The following is a 24,296-nucleotide window of genomic DNA, read 5'->3' as shown; positions in this document are numbered from 1 at the left end:
ATGAAGGTTTCAATCTTCTGAAGAAAAACTAAGGTCCACGTAGAGGACAGAATGACAAGCAGATTAATTTTTTTTTATCAGAGAAAATCATTTGTGGCTTAAGGAAATGAAAACTGTTGACAAGATACTATTCTGAGAGACTAGACTCCCATTTATTCCTTAGATGAATATTTATTTTTCACTGTGTGAGCTTTCAAAGGCCACAATGGTAAGCAAGAATCATGTCCTCACCTGCCCAGAGGTTACAGTTCCTGGCTAATTAACACTCAACATTTGTTACAAATCTACAGTGCCTATTTACTTGTAAAATGCAAACACATTTCCTTGCATCAACAGAGAGTAATGATCTTAAAATTGGGAAATCTCAGTTTAGACAAAAGATCAGAACTAACAAGACAAGTATGAACTTGATGCTAATTATTTGGGAAATATGTGTCCTGAATACAGAAGCCAAGTTTCAAGGAAGAAAAATACACTACCAAGTAAGTCAAATTTTACGGGAATTAGGTTAGAATATACATAATACTTATCATTATTATTGATGATAATCATTATTAGTTTGCTAGACAGGCTCACAGAACTCAGGAAAACAGTTCACTCACTGTTTACCAGTTGATTATAAAATGTTATTATAAAGGATCCAGATGAACATCCAGATGGAAGAGACGTGCAGGGCCGTGTGTGTGTGGGAAGGGGCACACAGCTTCCATACCCTCTCTACTGTGCCCTTCTTCCAGCACCTCTGCATGTTCATCGGCCCGGAAGCTCTCTGACCCCCAGACTATTGGGATTTTTACGGAGGCTTCATCATGTAGGCATGATCAGTTACTAACTCTATCTCCAGCCCCTCTCGCCTCTGGAAAACAGGGAACGGGACTGAAAATTCCAAGCTTCTGACCTTGGCTTGGTCTTTCTGGTGAGCAGCCACCATCCAGGAGCCCATGAGGAGTCATCTCACTAGAACAAGACACTGCCATCCCCCAGGGAATTCCAAAGGACTTAGGAAGTCTGTGTCAGGAACCCGGGTGAGTTACCAAATATTAGAACAAAAAATGCTCCTAGCACTCTTCTTATTTAGGAAATTTAGAAGTGTTTTTGGAGTTCTGTGCCAGGAATTGGCGACACAGACTAATAAACTTGTTTTCTATTACCTCACAGGTATACAATGTGAGAGTTTGGTTTTTTTTTAATTTAAGAAAGTAATTTTTATTTATAAAATTAAAAGAAATTAAATTTTTCTTAAAACAGTCCATCATAACAGACTGTCATTATCATCATATTTATCATATTTATTTATATCATATTTATTTAAACTAAACAAGGCTTGTTAATACTAAAAAAAAAACTTTTTAAAAAATTCACAAAGGATTCACAATCAATAACGCTCCCTGCAACTGCTGAATCATTCTGCCAATGTGACAGCTTTGCTCCACAGGAGCTTTTTCCAATTATTCTTTTTGGTTTTACCTATTTTCCTTATTTTCCGAGATGGCAGAGTCAATAAAGATCAAGGTCCCAGCAAGCTCGTGGGGCATGATGGAGAATAATGTTCAGTTCAAAGCAAGCAAACAAAAAATCCTAGACTTTCTGATCTTATAAAACCTTTATGCATTCAAAGTACAATAGAAGTGAAAACCCCAGACACAGCCATCACTCTATCCTCAAGGAAAGATGACTCATGACAGAAAAGTACATGAAATAAATAGATCTCCGTGTCGGCTAAACAGGAAAATGAAGAGTACATTGCTACTGGGAGCATTTCCAAGAAAGAAGACAAACTTAATGTGGATCCTTACTGGTTAGAAAATTGGGTTGAGATCATGAACATTCTGAAACCCTGAACGGCATATGCACAAGAGACAATATGATGTAAAGCATGACATGTGAGTCACAGAGAACGATGAAGACTGATAGGGTGGAAGTCACTATGTCTGACTGAAGAAAATATCCCACAGCTGAGAATGTAGCAGGAGCTAGAGAAGTCCACCTGTTCCCCATTTCCTGCCAAATATAAATCTTCTGTAATTGCACTGATGTTTTCATTGGATTCAAATGAAGCAAGAGTTTGCTTATTTTAAATGGCAAACAAGGGGGCTCCTGGGAGGCTCAGCTGGTTAAGCGTCCGACTCTTGGGTTCAGCTGAGGTCACGATCTCATGGTTTGTGAGTTCAAGCCCCACATCGGGCTCTGAGATGACACCGTGAAGCCTGCTGAGGATTCTTTTTCCCTATGTGTCTGCCCACTCAATCTCACCCCCACCTCTATCTCTCTAAAAAATAAATAAATGAATATTTTTTAAAAATGGCAAACAAGTGACTCTACATGTTTCATCAGGGCCATGTCTACCACATTTGGACAAGTGGGAAAGGAGAAAAGGAAAAAGGGAGAGAGTCACGAATGCAAATATACGAGACTGAAGCTATAAAGTATTTACAAAGAAATACAGGTCATGTCAAAAATGTCTGTTTACATACTCTCCTTGGACCACAAATACAGAATCCCAGTGTATCATGAGATATATAGTCCATTGTGGGGGAGAAGAGGAACTTAGAACATTTTTAGTAAAACAAATAATAATTTTTTGTCTCTCTACAAAAAATGACGCCCCTAAATGTGTACTTTGCTAAACTGAAAAGTAGCTGGAAGAAAAGCCTGCTGATACGCCATATTATTCCAGGGCAGAGGAACTAATAGGAATTTTGTCTGGGACACTTGGAGAACACTGGCTGATGTCAATGACCTTTCAATCTCCTACCCGCGCCATATAAGTCTGCTTAGTTTTCATCCTTTAAGGCAAGTTAAAATCAAAGACCAAAACAAACCTATTTCCCTTCCTGGACTCCTATTGGCAAGATATGTTTCCAAACAACAACAAAAGCAGGAGCCTTGAAATTTGCTAAATTTCTTGAACGCTGAGAAGTCAAGATTACCAAGTCTTGTGAAACTCAAAGGAAAGAAACTGTGGCAGCCACACACCCTGAACATACTAGACCCACGGTCTCCCATTTGAAAATCGCTGAAAGAAAACAAACTCTACTCCCTTGTTGCACAGTCAGAAGCAATTTTGTAATGTCCAGGCCTCAATATTCTTGTCGTGAGGGGCAAAGTCGCGCATTGGAACATATAGATGAGATGGTACTTTGTGGCACAGCAAAGTGGTCCTTCAAGAAGTACGTGCAGGAAAGAACTACCGCTGTGGCCCAAATGCCCTCGTTCCCCACTGCCTCTGAGAGAGGATGCAAGAGGCAGAGCATCATCTGAGCTTCTGGTGTGAAAACTTTCCCCGCTGGTCAGATACCACGTGTGCATTTAGGATCCATACCTGGGAACCTGCCTACAGTAGTGGATGTGTGAAACAAGCAAAATCAGGCTAAAACTTCAGAAGAAAACACCACAAACAACTCTAGAGCGTATGTCAGCAAATTCCACCTGTCGAATACGACTCTGTCTTCCAAAACTAGGTCTCCACTGCTGAAAGCATAGAGGCTGGCATCTCTACATCTTCCCCAAATACACATGATTTTGAACCGTTTTGTCTGGCTGAGCTCAAGTAGAATATAAAACAAAAGTGGAAGCATTTTTTAGTTTAAATGGTCTAAATACATTTGCAAAAGGCACAAAAGAGAGCAAAGTAAACACTGCACAATGGAAGAATACACTTGAAAAAGAAAAGATGCTGAATTGGACACACTGTAGCCACCACTGAATATTATAAATGCTTAGCTTAAATGTCTGTAATATATTCATGCTCACGTGTTTGCACTGGGACCACTTGCTATCAGCTTTCATTTACCACACGGAGGCTTCATTCCTTTGCAGGAACTGTAAAGTGAAAATCCACATCCCCCAAAGTCGGAATCCAAAAACAAGAGACAATCACAAACCACTTCAGTAAAATTAAATTTTGCTCTATATATGACAAAACTCCAAAGGTAATGAAACATTTTAGCTTTAAAAAACATTGTTTGGGGGCACCGGGGTGGCTCAATCGGTTAAGCATCCGACTTCCGCTCAGGTCATGATCTCACGGTTCATGGGTTCAAGTCCCACGTCGGGCTCTGTGCTGACAGCTCAGAGCCTGGAGCCTGCTTTGAGTTCTCTCCCTCTCTCTGTTTCTCCCTCTCTCTGCCCCTCCCCACTCATGCTCTGCCTCTCTCTCTCAAAAATAAACATTAAAAACTTTTTAAAAAATTATTTGATATTTTATGCTTATTTACTTGTTGCATTCTGTCTAGTAGATTACACTCAACAAATATTTTTGAATGAATAAATGAATGAATAAATTCACCATCAACAATTTATTTGAAAAGAATAGGGTGATGTACCTTACATTTTTGGACAGAAAGCTTCCAAAATTCCATTTAATTCTTTTCTGAGCTTTCCTCCTTAGGCAAAATAAGTCAACAGATTCACATACACAGATAACCACAATGAGACAGCTAAAGCAAAAAGAACAATAGTAGTCATGAGTATATCTACTCCTGAGGCCCTAGCTTACTTCTCATGAAGCAAAACCCACTTATTAGAATAGCTTCCATAGGTACCATAATGAGGTACTACTTCACATCTCTTAGAGTGGCTACCATCAGAAGGAAGGGAAGGGAAAGGAAGGGAAGGGAAGGGAAGGGAAGGGAAGGGAAGGGAAGGGAAGGGAAGGGGGAAAGAAGGAAGGGAAGAAAGAAAGGAAGGAAGAAAGGAAGAAAAAAATAAGGGAAGGGAAGGGAAGAAGGAAAGAAGGAAGGTGAAGGAAGGAAGGAAGGAAGGAAGGAAGGAAGAAAAAAAAAATAAGGGGAGGGGAGAGGAGGGAAAGAAGGAAGGGGAAGAAAGGAAGGAAGAAAGAAAGGAAAAAAAATTAGGGAAGGGAAGGGGAAGGGAGGAAGGAAGGAAAGAAGCAAGGAAGGAAAGCCAAACAAGTATTAAAGAGTTAAAGACGTGGAGAAAAGAGAACCCTTGTGCACTGCTGCTGGGAATGCAAACTGGTGCAGCCACTGTGAAAAACAGTGTGGAGGTTCCTCAAAAAGTTAAAACTAGAATTGCTCTCTGATCCAGCAATTCCACTTCTGGGTATTTACCCAAAAGAAATGAAAGCACTAATTCAAAAAGATATCTGCACCCCCATGTCCACAGCAGTATTATATACAACAGTCAAGACATGGAAACAATCTAAGTGTCCATCAAAAGATGAATGGATAAAGAAGGTGTGATATTTATACACAATGGAATATTATTCAGCCATTAAAAAGAAAGAAATCCTGCCATGTGTGACAACATGAATGGACTCGGACCAGGAGGGCATTATGCTGAGTAAAATAAGTCAGACAAAGACATGCCATATGAGCTCACTTAATATGTAGAATATAAAAAAATTAAAACACCAAACTCACAGATAGAGAACAGATTGGTGGTTGACAAAGGCAGGGAGTGCAGAGTGGGTGAAATGGGTAAACAAACTTCCAGTTATAGAACTAGTAAATCGTGGGGAGATAAGGTACAGTATGATGACTAATAGTAATACGGTGGTGTATATTTGAAAGTTGCTGAGAGATTTTAAAAGCTCTCATCACAAGGGGAAAACATTGTAATCATATGCAGGGATAGATGCTCACTAGAGTTACTGGGACTTACTAGATTTACTGTGCTGATCATTCCGCAATATACACATATGCCAAGTCATTATGTTGTGCTCCCAAAACTAATACAATGTTATATGTCAATTACATCTCAATTACAAAACAAAAAACTCCAAAACTATGAACTATACACTAAAACAACAACAACTCACTGCTGGTGCGACGATTATGGTACATCAGTGTCGGCAGTAGGGGTGGCAGCAACAGTAGCTGCCGTTATTGTTGAATTCTTCTCAATTCTGTACAATTAAAATTCAAAATTATATGCCAACTTCAATCTGTGACAGAGAGCACAGAAAGGAGGTGACTTCTCCATGGTCCATTAAGAGTTACCAGTAGGGATGAGCTACAACCCAACTCTCCTGACTTGTCCAACGATGAACCCAATCGCTGTGTGAAAACGTAAGGATCTAGACACAAGACACACAGACTTTAACTTTTTCAGTTTCTAGCACTGCACTGGAACATTTGATTGAATGATGATTACAACTGCCATTGGGTGCCTATATTACCTCATTTCTATTTATTCTGTGAAAGATTAATATGAAATCCTACTGCCTTTGAAGTTGATATTGTACAGATTTAGCATTTTAACATTTTCTAACTCAACGACTCAGAATTCTAGCTAAATATCATAATTGTCTGTAAGCCTTCTATAAATATAGAGAACTGGCCTTCATCTCAGACATTCTGAATCAGAATAAACCACAGTACCTGCTCGGGAAAAAGATAGTCTAGAGAAACATCTCTAGATATCTCTAAAGAACAGAAATGAACCACAGAGACCTCAAATATATAAATATCAGAAACAGGCTATAAAACAAAAATTCTTACCAAGTTTACAGATATAAATGCTAAACCTGAAAATTTCAGCAGAGAACTGGAAATTATTTTTTTTAAAGACACTGTAAATTTGAAGAAAAACAAAGTAGATACTCTGAAACTGACAAATACCATGACTGAAACTAGGCCACAGATGAATGAGTTTAACAGCAATCAGACATGGTTGAAAAAAAGAATTAGTGACAGAAGAAAACTGTCTCTAACAAAATACACTAAACACAGAAGAGAGGGCAAGCAAAATAAAGTCTATAGAAAACAGGCAGATGGACAGAGAACAGAACAGAGGCAAAAATCTATAGGGATAATGGCTCAGAGTTTTCCAAAATTGATGGGGAGTAAAAAATCCACAGGTTCAAGAAACCCAATAAGTCCCAAGAATAAATAAACCCATAAAAATAAACAGAATAATCAGGCACATCAAAATAAAAGTACAAGAAACACAAGAAAAAGAAGAAAATCTGAAAAGAAGCCAGAGAAATAAACAAAGGTCATGGGAGTGATAATGTGAGCCACAAGGAAGTCAATGAAGTCTTGCACGCACTATAGGAACTGCCAACCTCAAATTCTATACCCAGTGAAAATAGCCTGAAGGATGAAGGTGAGGTGAAGACACCTGCAGACAGAATAACAGGGGCAGCCAGCAGTGCACCTGGACTCAAGCAAATTTAAAGGTTGTACATTGTGGAAAAGGAAAATGATCCCAGATGGGAGGTCTGAGATCAAGGAATGAAGAGAAAAGAAAATGGTAAGTATGTCTAAATGATCACTAATGGTATAAATCAGGGAAGTAGCTAAAAAAAATGAAGAGAATTCAACTGCACAGTAATAACAGTATGTAAATTATAAGGGAGTCTCAGAGTTAAAGTGTTCTGAAGTTCTTATACTATTCAGCAAAAAAGTAAAGATTCCAATTAAGCTTCAACTCTGAATGAATCTCAAATAATTGTGATGAGTAAAAGAAACCATACAGGAAAGAGTATATACTGCATGACTGCTGTATAAAAACTCTGGAAAATACTATGTAATCTAAGATATTAAGGAACAGGAGGACACAAGGAAACTCTTGGGGATGATGGATATGTTCATTATCTTGAGAGTGGTGAAGCTTTCATGAGTGTTTATTTTAATATGTGCAGCTATTGACAATTACACCTAGGAGCTGTTCTTGGAAGAAAATATTGTGGGGTGCAGTGAAAATAGTACTTGAAAGCAAAATTCACAATTTTAAAAATGTACGTCAAGAACGTTTCCCAGGTTCTACACTGATCGACTGGAGGAAATTAAACAGAGCAGGGAACTGAGGAAGAGACAAAGTCTGTTTTGTTTTGTACGGGAGAATAGCAGTGGGTGGTAAATGGCTAAAGACAAAGATAACAAGTTCATATGTAGAAAAAAGAAAACATCTTTTAGAGAGCTGGATATTCACATTGAAAATCTGAGGTGGGGACGGGGTAGTCAAGGCTGGAAATGTTTTTCTATCTCCCAAATTGCTTGTGAAAATGCTGTTCACGTCAATAAAAGCTCTTTTAAGGAAGGAGCCAAGATGGCGTAACAGCATGGAAGCTTTTAGTGTGTCTTGTGTCCATGAAATACAGCCAGACCAACACTAAACCATCCTATACCCGAGAAAACTGATTGGAGAAATAACACAACAATGCACACAACCTGAACCACAGAATTCAGCAGGTACATGGCACGGAGAGCTAAACGTGGGGAGTGAGAAGCCGCAAAATGTAGGGAACTGCTTTTGTGGGCAGAGAGAGGACAGAGACTGGGGACGGGGTAGAATACGGGAAAAGCACCCCTCCCCAAAAGCAGTTGGAGAGAAAGTAGAAAACTGGAAACAGCCACAGGGACTAAACTAAAAAGGGAGAAAGGAGAAAGGAGAGGGTTTAAATTCCATTAAGGCTGTAAACAAGGGGAGCGCAAAGGCTGCAACTCCACAGCTCGATACCTGGCGGTGCTCTGGTGGGAAGGGTAAATCCCCAGGAACAGAGTGGGGTCTGGGAGGTTCTCAGGCCACACAGGGAAAAGCAGTTCCACTGCTGGAAGGACATTTGGTAGAGACTGCTGAAGCCACCTGGTCCCAGCAGACCCCGGAAGGTGGCCACATTTGCTGGTGCTGGGACAAGGTCGTTAAGGGTATAGCCTGGTGCCAGATTTCGGTTGCAATTTTCCATAATCCCTGAGACGCTGCTGCTATGCTATATCTCACAAACTTTTTCTGGGGCGGGCTGGCATCTGGCTGCAGTCTCGGGGCACCGGCAACAACAAGGTCCAGCGGGCGAACCTGGGTACAGCCTATATTTGGCCATTGCTTGGTGAAACCCTCCTGCAGAGGGGAGGAATGGGTCAAAGCCACAGACCGTGGACATAAGGGGCCGTGGAAAACAGCCGCATCTGAGACAAGGCTTGGGAGAGAGGTACTGCCTGGGGTCTGGCCACAGAGAGTAAAGAAGCGGGGAGTGGACGAGAGCTGAAGGCAGACGATGGTGCGCAATTGCCTATCCAAGAGAACACACTGGGTAGCTGGGTGGCGCCATTTTCACCGCTCCCGAGCATGTGAATACGCACCTATGAGCGCCGCAACAATCCACCCCAGTGGGCTAGCAGCGCCATCTAGTGGAGAGCGGAGCTGTTATACCGAGTCCCACCCAACTGGGACAGCTTCGCTCTTCAAGAACACAAACCTCACTGCCGGCTTAATTTATGGACTATAAAGAGCTACACAGACTGACTTCTAGGGGAAAATGAAGCAATTTCAGTCCTACTTCAATCTGTTAGCAGGTTCATCTATTCAATTTTCTTTCTTTTTCCTTTTTCTCTTTTACAAACCTTTTCTTTTTCTTGAATACAGAAAGAGAAAATATTCATTTTTATTTTCAATTTTCATTAAAAATGTCTTTAATTTTTATTACTATATTTTTTCTTTTGTGTAAATTTTTTCAAAATCTACTTTACTTCCATCATTTTATTTTAGTCTACTTCAGTGTATTCACCTTTTCAAATTTTCAAACAATTTCCTTTTTTTCCTTTCTTTTTCTTTATTGTTTCTTTTTTTTCTTGAATGAAGAGAAAAACTTCATTTTTACTTTCAATTTCTATTAAAGATATTCTTATTTAATTTTCATTACTATATTTTTTGCTTTTATGTAAATTTTTTCAAATTCTACTTTACTTCCATCATTTTATTTTAGTCTACTACACCGTATTCACTTTTTCAAATTTTCAAACAATTTTTTTTCTTTTTCTTTTCTTTTTTTATCTTTTTTTCTCTTTTTTGTTTCTTTTCTTTTTTCTTAAATGCAGAAAACAAAAAAATTCATATTTATTTTTAATTTTTATTAAAAATATTTTTCTTTAATTTTTTTCTACTATATTCTTTACTTTTGTGTATGTTTTTTCAAATTCTATTTTACCCCCATCATCTTGTTTTAGTCTACTTCAGTGTATTCATCTTTTCAAATTCTCAAACGATATCCTTTTTTTTTCTCTCCCACCCCCCTTTTTTTTCTCTAATCTGTCAAACCACTTTCAACACCCAGACCAAAACACACCTAGGATCTAGCATCAACTATTCGATTTTTGTGTATGTGTGAGTTTTTAATTTTTAATATAAATATTTTTTTAATTTTAATTTGTTAATTTCAATTTTTTCTCGCTCATTAATTCCTTTTCTCCATTCAAAATGACAAAACGAAAGAATTCACCCCAAAAGAAAGAGCACAAAGAAACAACAGCCAAGGATTTAACCAACACAGATATAAGCAAGATGTCTGAACCAGAATTTAGAATCACGATAATAAGAATAATAGCTGGAGTCAAAAATAGATTAGAATCCCTCTCTGCAGAGATAAAAGAAGAAAAAATAGCCAGAATGAAGTTAAAAATGCTATAACTGAGCTGCAATCACGGATGGATGCAGCGGCAGCACGGATGGACAAGGCAGAACAGAGAATCAGCGATATAGAGGACAAAATTTATAGAGAATAACGAAGCAGGAAAAAAGAGGGAGATTAAGGCAAAAGAGCACGATTTAAGAATTAGAGAAATCAGTGACTCCTTAAAAAGGAACATCAGAATCATAGGGGTCCCAGAAGAGGAAGAGAGAGAAATAGGGGTCGAAGGGTTATGTGAGCAAATCATAGCGGAAAACTTTCCTAACCTGGGGAAAGACACAGACATCAAAATCCAGGACTCCCATTAGATTCAACAAAAACTGACCATCCACAAGGCAGATCATAGTCAAACTCACAAAATACTCAGGCAAGGAGAGAATCCTGAAGGCAGCCAAGGGAAAAATGTCCCTAACATACAAGAGAAGACAGATCAGGTTTGCAGCAGACCTATCCACAGAAACTTGGCAGGCCAGAAGGGAGTGGAGGGATATATTCAGTGTGCTGAATCAGAAAAATAAGCAGCCAAGAATTCTTTATCCAGCAAGGCTCTCATTTAAAACAGAAGGAGAGATAAAAAGTTTCCCAGACAAACAAAAATTAAAGGAGTTTGTGACCACTAAACCAGCCCTGCAAGAAATTTTAAGGGGGACTCTCTGAGAGAGAAAAGATGAAAATATATATATATATAAATAAATAAATACCAAAAGCAACAAAAGATTAGAAAGGACAAGGGAACACCACCAGAAACTCCAACTCTACAAGCATCATAATGGCAACAAATTCATATCTTTCAGTATTCACTCTAAACGTCAATGGACTCAATGCTCCAATCAAAAGACACAGGGTAACAGAATGGTTAAAAGAACAAGATCCATCTATATGCTGTTTACAAGAGACCCACTTTAGACCTGAAGACACCTTCAGATTGAAAAGGGATGGAAAACCACCTATCATGCTAATGGCCAACAAAAGAAAGCTGGAGTAGCCATACTTCTATCAGACAAGCTAGACTTTAAAATAAAGACTGTATCAAGGGATGCAGAAGGGCATTATATCATAATCAAGGGATCTATAGACCAAGAAGACCTGACAATTGTAAACATTTATGTGCCAAATGTGAGAGCACCCAAATATATAAATCAATGAATCACAAACATCAAGGAACTCATCGATAGTAATACCATCACAGTAGGAGACTTCAACACCCCACTCACTGCAATGGACAGATCATCTAATCAAAAAACCAACAAGGAAACAATGGCTTTGAATGACACACTGGACCAGATGGACTTAACAGATATATTCAGAACATTTCATCCTAAAGCAGCAGAATATACATTCTTCTCCAGTGCACATGAAACATTCTCCAGAATAGGCCATGTACTGGGACACAAATCAGCCCTAAGTAAGTACAAAAAGATCAAGATCATACCGTGCATATTTTCAGACCACAACACTATGAAACAAGAAATCAACCACAAGAAAAAATTTGGAAAGGTAACAAATACTTGGAGACGGAAGAACATCCTACTAAAGAATGAATGGACTAACCAAGCAGTTAAAGAGGAAAGTAAAAAGTATATGGAAGTCAATGAAAATGATAACACCACAACCCAAAACCTCTGGGACTCAACAAAGGCAGTCATAAGAGGAAAGTATATAGCAATCCAGGCCTTCCTAAAGAAGGAAGAAAGATCTCAGATATACAACCTAATCTTACGCCTTAAGGAACTGGAAAAAGAACAGCAAATAAAACCCAAAACAGGCAGAATACAGGAAATAATAAAGATTAGAGCAGAAATTAATGCTATCGAAACCAAAAAGACAGTAGAACATATCAATGAAATGAGAACTGGTTCTTTGAAAGAATTAACAAAACTGATAAACCACTAGCCAGTTTGATCAAGAAGAAAAAGGAAAGGACCCAAATAAATAAAATCAAGAATGAAAGAGGAGAGATCACAACCAAAAAAACAGAAATAAAAACAATAATCAGAGAATATCACTGGGGCACCTGGGTGGCTCTGTCGGTTAAGTGTCCGACTGCCGTTCAGGTCATGATCTCGCTGTTTGTGGGTTCAAGCCCCACATCAGGCTCTGTGCTGACAGCACAGAGCCTGGAGCCTGCTTCGGATTCTGTGTCTCCCTCTCTCTCTGCCCCTCCCCCGCTCATGCTGTGTGTCTCTCTCTGTGTCAAAAATAAATGAACATTAAAAAAAATTTGTTTAAAGAATATTATGAGCAATTGTATGCCAATAAAATGGGTAATCTGAAAGAAATGGACAAATTCCTAGAAACATATAAACTACCAAAACTGAAGCAGGAAGAAAAAGAAAACTTGAACAGACCCATAACCAGTAAGGAAATCGAATTAATAATCAAAAATCTGCCAAAAAACAAGAGTCCAGGGCTAGATGGCTTTCCAGGGGAATTCTACCAAACATTTAAGGAAGAGTTAACACCTATTCTCTTGAAGCTGTTCCAAAAAATAGAAATGGAAGGAAAACTTCCAAACTCTTTCTATGAAGCCAGCCTTACCTTGATTCCAAAACCAGACAGATACCCACTAAAAAGGAGAACTATAGACAAATTTCCCTGATGAACATGGATGCAAAAATCCTCAACAAGGTATTAGTCAACGGGATCCAACAATACATTAAAAAAAATATTCACCACGACCAAGTGGGATTTATACCTGGGATGCAGGGCTGGTTCAATATCTGCAAAACAATTAACATGATGCATCACATCAATAAAAGAAAGGACAAGAACCATATGATCCTCTCAATAGATGCACAGGAAGCATTTGACAAAATACAGTATCCTTTCTTGATAAAAACCCTCAAGAGGGGTGCCTGGGTGGCTCAGTCGGTTAAGCGTCCGACTTCAGCTCAGGTCATGATCTCACAGTTTGTGAGTTCAAGCCCCGCGTCGGGCTCTGTGCTGACAGCTCGAAGCCTGGAGCCTGCTTCAGATTCTGTGTCTCCCTCTCTCTGCCCCTCCCCTGCTCATGCTCTGTCTCTCTCTGTCTCAAAATAAATAAAAAGCATTAAAAAAAAATGTTTTTTAAATAAATAAATAAAAATAAAAACCCTCAAGAAAGTAGGGATAGGAGCATACCTCAAGATCATAAAAGCCATATATGAACGACCCAACGCTAATATCATCCTCAATGGGGAAAAACTGAGAGCTTTCCCCCTAAGGTCAGGAACAAGACAGGGATGTCCACTCTCACCACTGTTATTCAACATAGTATTGGAAGTCTTAGCCTCTGCAATCTGACAACACAAAGAAATAAAAGGCATCCAAATCGGCCAGGAGGAGGTCAAACTTTCACTCTTTGCAGATGACATAATACTCTACATGAAAAACCCAAAAGATTCCACCGAAAAACTGCTAAAATTGATTCATGAATTCAGCAAAGTTGCAGGGTATAAAATCAATGCACAGAAATCGGCTGCATTCCTATACACAAACAATGAAGCCACAGAAAGAGAAATCAAGGAATCGATTCCACTTACAGTTGCACAAAAAACCCATAAAATACCTAGGAATAAATCTAACCAGAGAGGTGAAAAATCTATACACTGAAAACTATAGAAAGCTTATGAAAGAAATTGAAAAGGACACCAAAAAATGGAAAAAGATTCCATGCTCCTGGATAGGAAGAACAAATATTGTTAAAATGGCGATACTACCCAAAGCAATCTACACATTTAATGCAATCCCTATCAAAATAACACCAGCATTCTTCACAGAGCTAGAACAAACAATCCTAAAATTTGTATGGAACCAGAAAAGACCCCAAAGAGCCAAAGCGATCTTGAAAAAGAAAACCAAAGCAGGAAGCATCACAATCTCAGACTTCAAGCTATACTACAAAGCCGTAATCATCAAGACAGTATGGTACTGGCACAAGAACAGACACTCAGATCAACGGAACAGAATAGAGAGCCCAGAAATGGACCCACAACTGCATGGCCAACTAATCTTTGACAAAGCAGGAAAGAATATCCAATGGAATAAAGACAGTCTCTTCAGCAAGTGGTGCTGGGAACACTGGACATGCAGAAGAATGAACCTGGACCACTTTCTTATACCATACACAAAAATAAACTCAAAATGGATGAAAGACCTAAATGTAAGACAGAAAGCCATCGGGCGTGCCTGGGTGGCTCAGTCAGTTGAGCCTCTGACTTCAGCTCAGGTCATGATCTCGCTGTCCGTGAGTTCGAGCCCTGCGTCGGGCTCTGTGCTGACAGCTCGTTGCCTGGAACCTGTTTCAGATTCTGTGTCTCCCTCTCTCTCTGCCCCTCCCCCACTCATGCTCTGTCTCTCTCTGTCAATAATAAATAAACATTAAATATTAAAAAAAAAAAAAAGACGGAAAGCCATCAAAATCCTAGAGGAAAAAGCAGGAAGAAACCTCTTAGATCTTGCCCGCAGCAACTTCTTACTCAACGCATCTCTGGAGGCAAGGGAAACAAAAGCAAAAATGAACTACTGGGACCTCATCAAAATAAAAAGCTTCTGCACAGCGAAGGAAACAATCAGAAAGACTAAAAGGCAACCGACAGAATGGGAGAAGATATTTGCAAATGACATATCAGATAAAGGGTTAGTATCCAAAATCTATAAAGAACTTATCAAACTCAACACCCAAAAAACAAATAATCCCGTGAAGAAATGGGCAAAAGACATGAATAGACGCTTCTCCAAAGAAGACATACAGATGGCCAACCGACACATGAAAAAATGCTCCACATCACTCATCACCAGGGAAATACAAATGAAAACCACAATGAGATACCACCTTACACCTGTCAGAATGGCTAACATCAACAACTGAGGCAACAACAGATGTTGGTGAGGATGCAGAGAAAGAGGATCTCTTTTGCATTGTTGGTGGCAGTGCAAGCTGGTGCAGACACTCTGGGAAACAGTATGGAGGTTCCTCAAAAAACTAAAAATAGAACTACCCTACGACCCAGCAATTGCACTACTAGGCATTTATCCACGGGATACAGGTGTGCTGTTTTGAAGGGACACATGCACCCCGATGTTTATAGCAGCACTATCGACAATAGCCAAAGTATGGAAAGAGCCCAGATGTCCATCGATGGAGGAGTGGATAAAGAAGATGTGGTGTATATATACAATGGAGTAGTACTCGGCAATCAAAAAGAATGAAATCTTGCCATTTGCAACTACGTGGATGGAACTGGAGGGTATTAGCTAAGTGAAATTAGTCCATCAGAAAAAGACAAATATCAGATGACTTCACTCATATGAGGCCTTTAAGAGACAAAACAGATGAACATAAGGGAAGGGAAACAAAAATAATATAAAAACAGGGAGGGGGACAAAAGAGAAGAGACTCATAAATATGGAGAACTGAGGGTTACTGGAGGGGGTGTGGGAGGGAGGATGGGCTGAATGGGTAAGGGGCACTAAGGAATCCACTCCTGAAATCATTGTCGCACTATATGCTAACTAATTTGGATGTAAAGTTTAAAAAATAAAAAACAAAATTTAAAAAAATAAAAATAAAAGCTCTTTTAAGAGGTTATCTATTTGACCAACCAACAGGCTCCATTACTTCTAGAAAGTACACTCACGCCCTGAGTGTCTGCTGATCCTCGGCAACTCTCCGACACGCTCTCGGACCTCTACTCTCACCGGCTGGGCTGTACCTGAGCAAGTGAAGCACTCTGTGCCATCCACAAATGTTCTGCGGTTACTCGATTTAATCATCTGTTATGCAAACCGATGAAACTGACTTAAGAGAAGATAGGTTTTTTTCTCTATAAATCAGGTTGAATGCTGTTGAAAGACTCAGTAGAAGTGGGCGAAATAATAAACGTTGTAACAGATGTGACAGTTCAATAATAAAACCTTAGAAATAAAAACATCAAAACCTAAAACCTTAAAAAACCTAAAACCTATGGAAGGTTCCATAGATGTCTTTAAGCTTTTGCTTCACTTTAAAGGAATGAAAACTGTAAAGACAAGGCAGACCGTGGACTCTCACAGAAAGGACCTACATCAAAATACCGGTGAGTAAATTTATATGTGAGGTAAAACAAAATGTTTACAATACATATGTATCTTTACCAATATTATCCCCAAATCAGTGACTTCTCAATAAGCAGCCAACCAGTGGATCCAACTACATCTCCTAAAATTGACTCTATTGTAGTTTTCTGCACTCAACTGATAAATTTTATTCTAGTTCTACATACCTGGAGTGACAATAATGCTGCTATCTTGCTACAAAGCAAATGTACTAATTCTACCTGAAAAGATCCAAGAATTGGTACTTAGAAGACTTCGAATACAACAAAATGTTCTATTTTATGATGTCGCACCACGAAACAGACTCTGTTAGCAGATTACTGGCCAAAATAGACATATCTCTTTGCCATTATCCTTACTGTAAGGGCATGAATATTACTGCATATAAAGGAGATAAAGAGTACACTTTAAAAACTGTCAGCAGACCCTCATTTGCCCAACTGACACAAAAGGGAATTTTGGCTCCCAAGAGACCTTGTAAGATGAGAAAATTATACAAATATAGGAATCTTCCGAACACAAGTTTGAGAAAATACTTAAGTGAAAACAGAATTTGATTATAAAAATGAACATGACCAAGTAAGGGAAAGCATTTATTTCTGGCCCACAAACCAGCAGACCTACTCATCCACAGAAGTTCTGAATGTTAGGGACACACTGGATAAAAAGAAAAATGAAGATGTGGCCCAATGCCATGTTGACTGTACTATAACGAAAATAACTGTCCCAGGGCACCTGGGTGGCTCAGTCGGTTGAGCGTCGGACTTCGGCTCAGGTCATGCTCTCACAGTCCGTGGGTTTGAGCCCTTCATCGGGCTCTGTGCTGACAGCTCAGAGCCTGGAGCCTGCTTTAGATTCTGTCTCTCTCCGTCTCTCTCTCTGCCCCTCCCCTGCTCACATGTGCTCTCTCTCCCTCTCTCTCCCCCTCTCTCAAAATAAATAAATAAACTTTGAAAAAAATGTCAAAAATTTTTAAAATAAGATAAAAATCTTAAAAGAAAAAAGAAACCAATATGACAAATATTTACGGATAAACCAACTTCTTATAAAATTAGTACTTCTCTAAATATCTCTGTGTTTAATTCCAGCAGTGATCTGTGCCCACTGTGGTAACCGTCTGGACAGTCTTTCCATGAATCTTGATGTGATACATATTGAATTTGCAGGGTGACAGAAGGTAACCAGACTTGCTATGGCTGATCAGTTTGTAATATATGTAAATATCAAATCATTACATCACACCTGAACTCAATATAATATTGTAAGTCAATTATACTCAAAAATATTAGGAGTTCTCAGAAATTTTCTAGGAAAAGCAAGCAAGTCAAGAGCTAAATATAATCTCAAAGATTTTGGGCAAGGAGAAACAAACAAAACAAACACTTAAAAAAAAAAAGGTTATGCTGACAAATTATTACTGGGATAGACACTGTAATAAATTTCTTACAACAATTCAGGATGTCAAGGCTGAGAACATAGAGAAAAAAAGGACAGAAGTCTGGGAGCCAGTTCCAGGTCAGGGGTAAAGAACCAGCAATTGCACAGTAGGAAAAAGCAAACAGCACACGGCCCAGGTGTGACAGTGGGTAAATTCAAGAGGAAAAGCTGAGGTCACTTTTCTGGTGACCACTGGAAATCTTATTTTGAGGCCATGGGAATGTAACCTTCCTTTTGATACACCTTCCAGGAAGGAGCCCCAGAAGTAGCTCCCCCTTAGTAAGATGTCTCTACATGTACCCAGTGCTCAGAGTTAGAACGCAGTCTGCATACGCTAGCCCCCAATCCTTCAGCCAGGCAAGAGCTGATGTTAATGCCATTTTTCATATGAAACAAAGGGCTCCAAATACAGTCAACTTTTTAAATAGCATGACAAACTTACCTGTCGAGTGAATCTTTTTCCCCAAGTTAGATTCTCTACCCCTCAAAAACTCATTTACAAGAAAATCTGCTGTTCTTGTCATAATGTATAACATGGATGCTTTCCTGCTCTTACCAGGCCAGCTGTAACCAAGATTCCCACCATGCAAACTGGCAGCTAACAGTTATGTGCCTTCAGAGACACCAAGTGGAGACAACAATTACAGCAGATTATCGGTGCAGGTAAGGGGCACGTTGTCCCTTCACTACAACTTTTGGCTGTGGGGGGACACTTAGTTCCCAGTCCTCCTATTTCCCCAGGAGGGGAGGGAATGTCCCCTGGAGTGAAAGTATAGAACATACCAGGCTTTCCTCCCCACCCCACTCCCACCCCTAACTTCCCAGGAGAGAAGACCTGGCTTCCACTGAGTGGCTTGCCTGGGGCCATGCATCTGGCTGAGCTCTTTCCTCTCTCTTTTAGATCTAGCTGGCTTGCAGAACCTAATATATGCTCCTCCAAGTCCTGTTTTAGGGGAAGTCTCTGCCTCTATGAGGACGGTGTCCAGCCATCTGGCTGTGCCAGGGACAAGGACGACGTGTCTCTTAACTCAAAGGGGGAAGTATTAACACGAACACGGCTACAGATCTAGGGCAGTCTGATCTCCAGTTACGTCTCCTTTCTCAGTTCAGTACACAGTTGAGAGGAAAGGACAAAGATGTTCTTTACTGATCCCCTAGAGCCATAAGCCAGTATTAACAAGATAAAAATAAGCTAGACAAAGAAGACCTTTTTCTTTTTCCTACCCATCCTCATTACTTTTTAAAGCATTTAATAAAAATCCACACATGTAGCTGATACAGTGGTTCCGTCTCATCAAATGACACCAGCTTGCTTGTCCCAGAATCAACATGATCACACGAGCTCAGCATGGGTTAACAAGCCAAAGCACTTGGGGCACCTGGGTGGCTCAGTTAAGTGTCTGACTCTTGGTTTTGGCCCAGGTCATGATCTCACAGTTCATGAGTTCCAGCCCCGCATCAGGCTTTGTGCTGACAGCCCGGAGCCTGCTTGGGATTCTCGCTCTCTCTCTCTCTCTCAAAATAAATATCCTTTAAAAAAACAAACAAACAAACAAACAAACCCCCTAGCCAATAGTATCGGCCCTCAGCAACAAGATTAGATTTTGAAGCAACCTCTAGTTAGATCAGATGACCTCATATGTTAAGGGTTCTTCTGGACTTAAAGTTCTGATTTTTAACTAAAACCCTATCTGCAGTTTGCAACCATCACTGGAAATCACACTTTTCACATCTTCTTTAGCAGTTCAAGTAAAGTACAGCGATACGAACAAGTCAATGAATACACATGAGCCACTTATTCTTTATCTGTAAAAATGAGGATATTACCGTGTACTGCTCAGGTGTCGTGAAGAGACCAAATCACTTAATATATGTGAAAAAGCATCAAAATTCTGGACACGCACATTTCTGGTTTGTTTCCTTTCTGCGTGGCCGGCAGCTACCGCCTTCCGCCACTAGATGGCAGTGCTGCATGGGTAAGGCCAGTCTGGATTGTAGTCAAGGGCTTCAGGTGAAATGTGTGAAAAATCAAATTACCGGGGTTTTCCTGGCATCCGATAAGGTAATAGAGTTGTAGATAGCTAATAAAAATGTGTGAACATTTACCTCTGACCCCAGACTGAGAGAAACAATCTCATCCTCAAAAGCAGAATGTGTGTCAATATGAGCAGGAATTCCTGGGACAGAAAATAAAATAACATGTCAGTTCATTTTTCCTTTTAGCAGATTTAAGATGACTCTAAATACAGCCTCTCATTACTATGGTTGAGAACACTGTGTGATAATCGGGAGTGTAGGATAATTTTAGTTAAAAGGAAACATTTAGGGTGAATGTGACTAAACAAAATCAAACTAAATCTCAACTAAAAATATCTCAACTTCATGATGAAGTGCCACTGGCACTCAATTCTGAAACCAAAACGTGAGAGTCACTGCTGACCTAGGACATTTACCCGGTCCCAGCCCGAGAGAAAGGTGTGAAAGATAAATACCAAAGTCACATTCGCCTTGAACACTGGATCCCCAAGTACACGCAGGGCAAAAGCGACAGCCAGGTGTAAGGACCAAACCTATCAATAATTAACATGCGGCTTCCTCTACCCATTTCTCATCTATGTTAACTGAATATTTCCTAGAAAAAGGAACTTTGCCACATGGTATGAGTACATAAAACAAGTAAGATGTACCCCTGTCCTCAAGAAACATACAGACCAACAGAAACACTGATAGGTAAACAGGCAATTATAATACATTGTGATAAAAGCAGGAAAAAAACCAAAACCCCGCAATGTCTGACATTAGTCAGATCCTTAAGACCATTTCGTTACTACAGGGGCGCCTGGGTGGCGCAGTCGGTTAAGCGTCCGACTTCAGCTCAGGTCACGATCTCACGGTCTGTGAGTTCGAGCCCCGCGTCGGGCTCTGGGCTGATGGCTCAGAGCCTGGAGCCTGCTTCCGATTCTGTGTCTCCCTCTCTCTCTGCCCCTCCCCCATTCATGCTCTGTCTCTCTCTGTCTCAAAAATAAATAAACGTCAAAAAAAAAAAAAAAAAAAAAAAAAAAGACCATTTCGTTACTACAAACATCAAATGAAGATGCTAATAAATGCAAAAAAATCAGGACCCTAAGATTTTTTCACTGACGTTCCATCCTAGAATTGTCTTCACGTTCTGAGGGGAAAGAAGAGAGAGACCAGGTATCTGTAAATTATTTGGATTCTCTACCACACTTGTCTCCTATGTCTTTAAAACAATCTCCCCTCTCTCTAAATGAAATGTAGAGAAGTGAGTGAACAAAAAAAGAAATCACAAAAAAAAAAAAAAAAAAAAAAATCACACAGCAACTATGTCAGCCTGCTTACCTACACTTTGAGAAGTAAGTTCCTCAAGGGATTAACGTTTGCCTTACATGTAACAAACACAAGCAAATTACTGTGAAGAGATAGTTTAAGATAAAAAATAGTATCTTTGATTTTCGGGAGTTACGTACTCTACTTCGTTATGAACTATGTGGTTGGAGTATTAAAAGAAGAAGCACTCACCATGCCCAGGTTCATACTGGTTTACAGTCAACTGATCGGGTTTGTGTTTAATGTGACCTTCTTTCAACCATTTCTCCAAAATGCTATCACAAATGTCAGGAAGACCTGATGTCGGTAATCATAAAGGTGAAACATATTAAAATATTTACTTTGTATGTTTTACTCAAGAATAAAGTCACTGTGAGAAAAATCACACAGCTTTTTTTATTTTTTTTTTTTTTATTATTTTTTTTTTTTTAATTTATTTTTGGGACAGAGAGACAGAGCATGAACGGGGGAGGGGCAGAGAGAGAGGGAGACACAGAATCGGAAACAGGCTCCAGGCTCCGAGCCATCAGCCCAGAGCCTGACGCGGGGCTCGAACTCACAGACTGCGAGATCGTGACCTGGCTGAAGTCGGACGCTTAACCGACTGCGCCACCCAGGCGCCCCAAAATCACACAGCTTTTAATTTCACAGTCAGATCCCAATGCAGCAATAGACCCGTAACGCAAAACAAAATAAAAACAAAACCTTCTCGAGAAGCTTCTGAAGTTATTTTATTGATTTTAATCAATATTTATCCAAAAGAACACTTGTGCTGACAATTTTGGTATTTTGTAAAACAGCAAGAAGATTATAAAAGTTACTATTATATACTAGACATTAGCCTGACCGCTCTTTTTAAATTATTTTAATTATTTTAAATTAAATTTAAATTTAACTTAGTTATTCCAAGTCATTTCCCTTTAGAAAAACACAGTTTTCAGGGCACCTGGCTGGCTCAGCTGATAAGACCATGAGACTCTTGATCTCCGGGTTGTGAGTTCAAGCCCCACATTAGGTACAGAGATTACTTTAAAAAATAAAATATTTAAAAAACAAAAACAAAACACAGCTTTCAAAGTAGAACCAACTTACTTTCACTGGAGTCAAAAATAACAGAAAGTTAAAAGTTTTACAGCATCAAATATTGGCGTGGCGGGTGGGAGAGGAGGTACACGCTTGGTAAGAATATGTCGGCACAGCTGCTTTAGGGGGCAATTTTTCAGTATCTACTAACATTTTTAAATGAACACAACCTCGATCCAACTATTCTACTTCTCCTGGCTTACTGCATGACAGGCGGGCACAAAGACACTCACAGCAGCACTATTTATAACAGCTAACAACTAGAAACAACCTAAATGTCTACCAACAGGGAACTAACTGAATAAGCTACCGCTAAACACTGAATAAAATTAAAAAGCTGTATTAGATCTCCCAGACATTTAACGAAGGGAAAAGAACAAGCAGAAGGATACACGTAATATGTGAACATATCACATATAACCACAACATAGTGAGTATGACATACTAACAACTATCTACCTTTACAGGTGTCCCCGGTGGGATGTAAACTCATTTGTTACAGGACTGGAATAAAATGTACTAGCCGGTTAACAGTACTACTTCCGAGGTATGCGAATAAGGATGGTGTTCAAGAGGGACTTCAGCCTTGGCTATATGTATCCAGTTCTGATAACAAAACTGCACTACGTATGTAATTTAAATGTTTTAAATTTAACCAGTTATCTCACCAGTTTACCTAGAAATGACAAATGAAACATACTATGACATCCTTCCAATAGATTAAATCTTTCTTTTCTGACTCAGCATTTGCCACCGATTCACAATTACTTACCCCCAGGTAATGGCTTGCCTCTATCCACATTGTTGTTTTCATAGTGGAATTCATAACCAAAGTGCTTTACTCTTCTGTGCTTTAAAGATTTTTGAACTATACGAAGAGAAGAAAATAAACTACTTGAGAGAAGAAGAATTGCATTTCTTTGTATATTCGAAGTCAAAATTGTGAGTAAAGATTCCCTTAGTAATAGTAATTTTTGCTAACTGCTAAATTTTTGTCGTTAATAAAATTAACCACTCTACCTCATCTCTGCTACATTTTCAGTCTAAAATTGTGACAATCCCTTTTTTCACTCCAGTCAACTTTAAAGAGTTAAACACAAACACTGCCAATCACAAGACCATTAAAGGTCCGGAAAGAGTCAGGGTAACTAATTTGCAAGACTCTCCAGGAGGCTCTTCCTGCATTGTGAACTGGTGATTCCTCACAGGAAATGTGCCTTAGAGGGGAGAGGATCAACTAAGATAACACATGTGAAAGGGCTTAGCTCTACAAAAGTTAGCTAATAAATATTAATTAGTTTGGAGCTTAAAATTGATAGTTATATAAATGTCATTTATGATTGATGCTCCTAAGAATTACTGGTATGACTTGCCTAATATTAGATCTAGGCTACTTCCAATAATTTTGAGGAAATATTAGAGTTTTAATAAAGCAAAGGAGGAGGAGGAAAGAAGGAGCAGTAACGTGGCATTTTGCAGAGACACTTAAATAACACATTTTAAAAGTTTTACTTACCATTTTGATTGCCTGTATCTTCTGTCCAGTTAATACTTTCCAAAAGCATTTTCTCATCCTCAGAAGAAATAATTTCTTCTACTACCATGAGGCCTGGAGGTAAGGCCTGAAGCCCCAACTCTTTCCATTGTGCTGTGGGAAACCAAATTAAAACAGTCCCATACAAAACTTACAGTTTCTAAATATAAATAATTTTGTCCATAGCCATTTATGAGATCCTAAAGTTCCCAATCCTTATATTCATAAATAAGAACACTAGAGGCACATGACACAGGAAAATATAAAAATAAAGACCAAGATAAAAATCATGGTACATTTTATCCACTACAGTTACCAACAGCAAATAAAACAATATTTACTTCAATATTATTTGAACACAATTGAGTTTTTTTTTTAATTTTTTTTTAACATTTATTTATCTTTGAGAGACAGAGCATGAGCAGGGGAGGGACAGAGAGAGAGAGG

The 24,296-nt window shown here is 39.2% G+C and overlaps 1 protein-coding gene across 13 annotated transcripts in view; it reads right to left on the bottom strand.

Annotated features, from left to right (window-relative positions):
- ALKBH8 (alkB homolog 8, tRNA methyltransferase) overlaps positions 1 to 24,296 on the bottom strand; it is a 61,226-nt gene that overhangs the window by 24,925 nt on the left and 12,005 nt on the right. For all 13 annotated transcript variants that reach the window (XM_081790393.1, XM_081790394.1, XM_081790399.1 and 10 more), the window contains 4 exons: positions 23,832 to 23,963; positions 23,088 to 23,183; positions 21,425 to 21,529; positions 19,991 to 20,061 (listed from right to left, as the gene is read on the bottom strand). In XM_081790393.1, coding sequence (XP_081646519.1) covers positions 19,991 to 20,061; positions 21,425 to 21,529; positions 23,088 to 23,183; positions 23,832 to 23,963 — 404 coding nt within the window. The remainder of the gene's footprint in view (positions 1 to 19,990; positions 20,062 to 21,424; positions 21,530 to 23,087; positions 23,184 to 23,831; positions 23,964 to 24,296) is intronic.

The sequence above is a fragment of the Panthera onca genome, chromosome D1, assembly GCF_046562875.1.
Source record: "Panthera onca isolate mPanOnc1 chromosome D1, mPanOnc1 haplotype 2, whole genome shotgun sequence".
Classification (NCBI taxonomy): Eukaryota; Metazoa; Chordata; class Mammalia; order Carnivora; family Felidae; genus Panthera; species Panthera onca.
The sequence above is the reverse complement of the archived record's forward strand: the minus strand, read 5'-3'. Positions and strand labels throughout refer to the sequence as shown.